Source organism: Penaeus monodon, chromosome 13 (assembly GCF_015228065.2).
Source record: "Penaeus monodon isolate SGIC_2016 chromosome 13, NSTDA_Pmon_1, whole genome shotgun sequence".
Classification (NCBI taxonomy): domain Eukaryota; kingdom Metazoa; phylum Arthropoda; class Malacostraca; order Decapoda; family Penaeidae; genus Penaeus; species Penaeus monodon.
In genome coordinates, this window is record NC_051398.1 from 30,578,641 (window position 1) to 30,586,135 (window position 7,495).

Below are 7,495 nucleotides of genomic sequence, written 5' to 3' on the forward strand. Positions count from 1 at the left end.
AAGTAGATTTTATATATATATATATATATATATATATATATATATATTATATATATTATATTATATATATATTATATATATATGTGTGTGTGTGTGTGTGTGTGTGTGTGTGTGTGTGTGTGTGTGTGTGTGTGTGTGTGTGTGTGTGTGTGTGTGTGTGTGTGTTGTGTGTGTGTGTGTGTGTGTGTGTGTGTGTGTGTGTGTGTGTGTGTGTGTGTGTGTGTGTAATAAAACATAAAGTGCAATATATATGTATAATTATTAACACCATTTAGATATTTTTATCATCAATATTATCAACAAATAGTTCTTGAATGATACACTTGTATAATAGCAACATATTCACGTAAAAGAGGCAAGGAACGTTCACTTACGCATTAGGTACAAAACACATGAGGAAACGTTTACGCTGCGAGAATTGAAGCCATAGCGAGGTAACTAGACATAATGCAAAAACCTTCAATTTGAGGCGATTAGATTAGAATTAGCTTTGATGCCAAAGTGAACAACGCATTCTTAGCTATCACTGCATTGTTTAAGCTTTGCAAGTTATAAGCAGTTCTAATCTTGTTGATGTTATCAGTGTTACTACCGATGTTGGTCTTGTATTTTAAGTGCTTTTTCTTTTATTCTTTCTTATTCCTGTTCTTATTCTTTTATATTTTTTGTTTTTAAATATTTTCTTCCATTCTTATTCTTATTCTTTCCTTCCTTATTTTCATGTTTTTTTCCTAAGTATCCTTATTTTCTCTTCTTTTCTTTCTTATTCTTATTATTTTCTTCCTTTCTTTCTTATTTTTCGTGTCACTGATGTTATGATCACTATTTCTATCACTATAAACCTTTTTTTATTGTTATTACTATTATTAGTGCCACTATCCTTTTTGTTGTGAATACTAGTGGCTGAAATATTACAATACTGTTACAACCAAAACTAACAAAAAATATTATATTCATAATTATCATGATCAATTTCTTCATCAAACTGACTGCCTCTGTTGCCCCGTCCATTCGTTATGGATCTCTGAGCCTCTGTTATCTCCCTTTACCAACTTTTATTGTTTTTTAAGTCTTGTCTCAACTGCATTCTTCTCTATGTGTTGATATTTCCCCGTCATCTCTACATGAACCTTCCCTTTCAACCCCTCATATCCTTTCTCCTTCTCTTCTTTTCTCTAGCCTCCTCTCTCCCACATACCCTCCTACCTCTTCACCCCAACCCCAACCCCTCACATACTCCTCACCGACCCCCCCCAAACATTCCCCTCACCCACATATTTCACAACCCTCCAACATTCCCCTTACCTTTTTATTCCAGGACCCTCACCGCATACATATCACCCCCCTCCCCACCATTCCCCAACATACCACAACCTCCCCACCTTGCACCCCGCCCATTCCCACCCGTTTCTCCGGCCGCTGCGCCCAACAAAAGAAGCGAGGTGGGCGCGTGAGGTGATTACGGGCTAAAATCTTAGGCCGACATTCTTCTTCATAATAAACTTTCGACTTCTTGACTTCCGACGCGAGAGATTTCTTCCCTTTCTTTCTGTTGCTGCTTGGGGATCTGTCTTTGTCTTTGGCTTTCTGCCGGCCGGTTTGTCTGTCTGTTTCTGTTTCTCTCTTTTTTTCTTTTTTCTTTTTTTTTTTCTTTTCTTTTCTTTTGGTGGGGGAATGGGGATAAGGATTTGGTGATGCTTGCTTATATCTGTGCTGTATCCTGGCGAAAAGAAAAGAAAAGTGAAAGGGAAAGAGATCAAAAGAGAGCAGCGAAAGGAACTTTCTGGCAATTGCATATACGCGAAACACGATCGAGGATTTTATAAGGCACAGCGCCGCAAGAGAACAGGAAGTCGCTGCTTGTTCATAGCGTGTATTGTACCCTCAAGTAGGTTACAATCACGCTTCCCTCGGAGAACAAGCGCCTGTGGGTTATGGGCCGAAGCTGACGTGAAAGGAAAACAAAGGATTCATATATCACAAATTGATACCAAGCTGCGGAAGGTTCTTGTGTGCCGTGCTTTTTATCGAGACGAATTTGCAGTAAAAAGAGAGAAGAAAACATGTAAAACGAGAGGGAAGGGAATAAAATAAGGAGGAGGAGGAAGAAGGTGTTGAAAGGAAAGGGAAAAAATGAATGAATGTTGAGGAGTGGAGTGGAGGGGGAGGGGGATGACAGATAACATGAGTGAATGGCGAGGAGAAAGATGTGGAAGATGAGTATGTTTCTTCTTCGATGATTGGATAATGATTGAATCTGGTTTTCCCTCGAGAAGACGGGTGAGTAATGACCCCGACGAGTGAGGAAATGCCTTCGCCTCAGAAGAATGAGCTCAGATCAAATCGTCCCTTCGTGAATCGGGCGAGATTTATTGGGGAGGAGTTGGGGGATAGAGGAGGGTCGGGGGGAGGAGTGGGATGGTAGGCCGGGTGAAATGGTAGGTGAGGGGAGGAGGTGGGTATGAGGGGTTAAGGAATGGTAGGAGGGGAGTAGCAGGAGCCGGGAGGGGGAGTCTCGAGTAGTAAAGGGGGCCTGGCGGGAGGTTATAAAATCGGCGGAGGGGGAGGGGGGGTACTGAGTGGCAGGAGGGGGGGGGGGGGTTGGCGTGGTAGGATGGGGGGATGAGGGATCCTAAACGGGGATACAATCATCTGATTACACCATGGAGAAGTTGTACATTAATCGGTTGAAATCACGGGAACACATTACATTTCAGTTTCAGACTGTACTTCAGATATCAATGAGCTACAGTCGAGACAATAACATCCAAGCGAACGTGGATGTTGTACCTGATTGTTTGCCAATCACTTGAAATACGAAATCACCAGTTGCACAAAAATAATACACAATACTGAACTTCTGTCTGCAGTTTCTACAGGCGAGAGTAGATAGGGCTATTCACTCACAGCAGAAATAAAATAGGAAGACCAAAACACAGGAATACATTGGGAGATAGCTAAAAGGTGAGTTATACGTAAGTGTGTATGTGTGTGTGTATAAACACACACACACACAGACACACACACACACACACACACACACACACACACACACACACACACACACACACACACACACACACACACACACACACATATATATATATATATATATATATATATATATATATATATATATATATATATATAGACAAGGTATGAATGAGAATGAATATCTTCACAATACAAGAGATGTATTTGACCGGTTTCGAATGCGTCTTCGTCAGAAATACATGTATTTCTGACGAAGACGCATTCGAAACCGGTAAAATACATCTCTTGTATTGTGAAGATATTCATTCTCATTCATACCTTGTCTACATTTGTCAATATGAATACGGTTCATATATATATATATATATATATTATATATATATATATATATATATATATATATATATATATAAGCACACACACACACACACACACGCACACACACACACGCACACACACACACACACACACACACACACACACACACACACACACACACACACACACACACACACACACACACACACACACAATCACACACACACACACGCACACACACACACACACACACACACACAATCACACACACACACACACACATACACTGTAGTGAGCTGCCGCTCCTACTGCTCCTTTTGGCAACCCACACCCGCTCAGCATCATCCTAAACCCCCACAAAATGTCCCCGCGACCAATATTACAAGTATGGACCAGGGTGTGAGGATCCTGACGGAGACACTGACGGCGGCGCTGCAGAAGGTACCGCCTGACGGAGGCGCTGCAGGAGGAGGATGGAGACGCCCTGGACATATTTAGGTTTTTGAGGCGATTTGGCCCAAGATAATCGAGGTAACAACGTCACGATGTCCCTCTCGAGACCTGCGAGGGATAACGTCAGTGGGTCGCCTTCGTAGATACGGGGATATCAAGATGGCGCCCAAGATGGCGACGGACAAGGCAGAGGGAAAATCTTCAACGGGCATTTGGCGCCAAACCCCTCAGCTAGCCCACGGAAATAATTTTTATCGTTTATTTGAATTTATGTATATTTGTTCCCTTCTTTTACTGTTTATATTGTTTTATGTATATTTTTCTTCATTAAACCTCCTTTAATTTTCAAAATTAACGGCAATCTACAGTTAAATTTGTATTTTTAGAGAAACATTTAGAGAAGGCAGACGACGTTTAACGAGGAAATGGGTGTAGATGCGCGAACATCTCCTGGCGCACGACCTTGTTTGCATGAATAAGGTCAACCACCTTGCTTGAGCTGCGCACAGGCATCGGCTCGTTAACCACGGTCGGCTATCCTTCAGATAACCGCCGTTGTTCTCTGATTTTATCATTTTATTTGTGCTTTTGTTTTACTCTACGTGCATTTTATGGAATCATACAGTAAGTCTTGCAGCATTAGAGGTATTGTTTTATTCGTTTTATTTAAGATTGCCCCCTTTTTAAGTGTATTTGTGCTGTGCTTTTATGTTTTCGGAGGTTTCTTTTCTTTTCTTTTGTGTTGCCGATTTAATTTTAATGATAATGGTTTTGAGTTTTGACTTTTGTTTCGTTTTTTTCCAAAAGGCTTTAAAGTGGAAATTATAAAATACGTTAAGTATATTATAGATGAATGATGGAAGTGAATATAAAAACTTATCTTGACTTACTATGATGCAATAATACAATTGATAACAGTAAAGTTTTCTCATTTATTTAATAATATTTTAACGTTTTCTATGAAGTGATAAGTTTAATTTTACTCTGATTATTTCATTTTACGTTTCATCATTATGCAAGCTTTTAATCTTCTATATTTTTGGTGAATACTTTGGGCAAATGACTGTTTCGCACATTTTATTTTTTTCTTACTGAAAGACGTTACCAAGTGTAATAGTGCACAAGACACGCAAATAACAATTACTCTGTGCCGAAACAGGAGGCCGGAGGCTTAGGTCTCGTTGGCTCCTACGGCCCCGCAAACTAGGGGAAAGAGACAGATAACCCCTACAACACATATCTGAGTGTGTGTGTGTGTGTGTGTGTGTGTGTGTGTGTGTGTGTGTGTGTGTGTGTGTGTGTGTGTGTGTGTGTGTGTGTGTGTGTGTGTGTGTGTGTGTGTGTGTGTTGTGTGTGTGAGAGCGAGAGAGAGAGAGTTTCTTGTATCTGTGCTTACATATATGAACCAATATCAGATTAATAAGACAAGAGCACCTCACATTTCTGTAATCAGCAGGATTGAGGCCTGTTTTCTTTATTCAGAGTGATATCGGTTCCTGCCCTGGGTTTGAAGGAATCCTGAAGGTCGGCGAGCGAGCGGCCGCGAGTCTCGGGCAGGAAGGCCCACACTTCCAGCGCCATGGCGACGTCGGCGAGGGCGAAGAGCAGCAGCGTTGCGCCCAGACCAGCTGGCTCCAGCAAGTAAGGAAAGGCGAAGCTCATGCCAAACGAGGAAACTGAAAACCAGAAGCTACAGATGGCGCTGCCCAGAGAGTGCGCAGGCGTCGGGACCATCTCCCTCATCAGCGCCCAGGGAATCGGGCCGACGCCAAGGCCATAAGCGGAGACGAAGACCAGCACGGCTGCCATGGGCATCCAGGACGACCCTGGAATGTCCGCCAGCAGGAACAGGGCACCGACTGCCTCTGCAGCGCCGCCCAACAGAGACGTGGCGATCATGAGAGGCCGCCGCCCGACGCGGTCCACACACGCGGACGCAACTCCTGTGGAAGCACAAAAAGGAAAAATATTCGAAAGATATGCATAGCCAAAATAAAAGAAAATGTACATACCTGATCCTTCACAGTTGTCTGTTGTCGTTCCTGCACTTTCGAGATAATTCCATCAAACGTTCGCTGAAGGACCACGTAATGTCTTCAGAGATTGCAGTGCTTTGTCCTTCAGATCTTGGCGACTCAGCCAGTAGGGAGATTAGAACCATGCTATGGAAAAGAATAAATGTGTTGAAAAATTAATATACGTCTAAGTAATTTTTTTTATTGAGTGTGCGCGCGCGCGCAGTGTGTGTGTGTGTGTGTGTGTGTGTGTGTGTGTGTGTGTGTGTGTGTGTGTGTGTGTGTGTGTGTGTGTGTGTGTGTGTGTGTGTGTGTGAAACCGACGGACAGACACACAGACACAGGGAATTGATATGAATCGGGTGTGTATTTAGGTAGGCATGGACAAGTACTGGTGTGCATGCTTATATATATGTATGTGTGTGTGTGTGTGTGTGTGTGTGTGTGTGTGTGTGTGTGAGTGTGTGTGTGTGTGTGTTTTCAAGTAAAATACATTTTGCTTTATATTTCAAAATTCCTGAATACAGCGCAACAGCATATCACACACAGGAACCTCAGGAACGAAAAAGGTCAGCAGAAAAGCCACGCAGACCGGCGGCGAGCACAGGGCCGTCGCGAGGTGCCAAGGCAAGAAGTAAGCCATTGCGTACGCCATCAGTTGGCCAAGGGCAAAGTTCACCTCCATACTGAGCACAACCCAGCGCATTCGGGGGTCAACCAACTCCGCTATCAGAGCAGCCGGCAGAGGCGCGAGGAGGCTGTACGCGAGAGAGAAGACGCGGCACAGGTAGAAGAGGCTGAGGTAAGGCGAGGAAGCCTGCAGGAGCCAGAGCAAGGCCGCTGGCAGAAGGATGCCGAGGAGCAGTCGTTGGGGTCCTGCGGCCACCATGCGCGGCCGGCGAAGAGGGAGGAAGCACTGCCTGCGAGCCCCGGCGTGGACACTGCGGCAGAGGGGAAGGAAAAGGATAGCTGTGATGATAATGATAAAGGGATATTCATAGTGATAATAAAAGTAATAGTAATGATGATGATAATTAAGATCACTATAATAATGATAATGATGATGACAATTATATCAAAGAGAATAATAATGATAATGTTTATTAAGATGACAATGATATCAATAACAACATAATACTTTTATGGTCTTCTTCATTTAAGTGTAATATGCAGAGTGTATATATATGTATATATATATATATATATATATATATATATATATATATATATATATATATATGTGTGTATATATACATCATATATATATATATATATATATATATATATATATATATATATATATATATATATATATATATGTATACATATATATATATATATATATATGTATATATATATATATATATATATATATATATATATATATATATATATATATTCGATAGCTAGAAGGGCCAATGTAAAAAGAAATGACAATTATGAAATTAGCCTATCACCGAACTGGATTTTTTTGTTTCTATCAGAGCATTGGCCATCAGTTGGCCAAAGAGTCATTAACAAATCGTATATCCCAAAGTGTGGCCACAAATAACTATTTTGAATACATAGCAGGTGAAAGGTTGAAACTTGAAGCTGGCCAATGTTACTATTTAATTTTTATTTAAAGTCACAGAATGGCATTTTCAGTATGCAAATAAGAGATTTTGCAATAACAGAAAGGAGAAAAAATATGTATGTATTACAGGACTGCCAAA

General features: G+C 41.4%; 1 protein-coding gene across 1 annotated transcript; it reads right to left on the reverse strand.

Annotated features, from left to right (window-relative positions):
* Positions 1-5,214: 5,214 nt before the first annotated feature.
* On the reverse strand, positions 5,215-5,926 carry LOC119579920 (facilitated trehalose transporter Tret1-like). The gene is made up of 2 exons (XM_037927766.1): positions 5,836-5,926; positions 5,215-5,708 (listed from the first exon to the last, which is right to left on the reverse strand). Exons 1-2 carry the CDS (start codon positions 5,924-5,926, stop codon positions 5,215-5,217), a joined length of 585 nt encoding a protein of 194 aa, XP_037783694.1.
* Positions 5,927-7,495: the final 1,569 nt, after the last annotated feature.

What these genes read in the sequence shown, in the direction of transcription:
- LOC119579920 (XM_037927766.1), bottom strand. Translation starts at nt 5,926, where the DNA reads ATGGTTCTAATCTCCCTACTGGCTGAGTCGCCAAGATCTGAAGGACAA. An exon ending in TACGTGGTCCTTCAGCGAAC is followed by an intron (nt 5,709 to 5,835) that starts GTTTGATGGAAT and finishes GTGCTTCCACAG; the next exon opens with GAGTTGCGTCCGCGTGTGTG.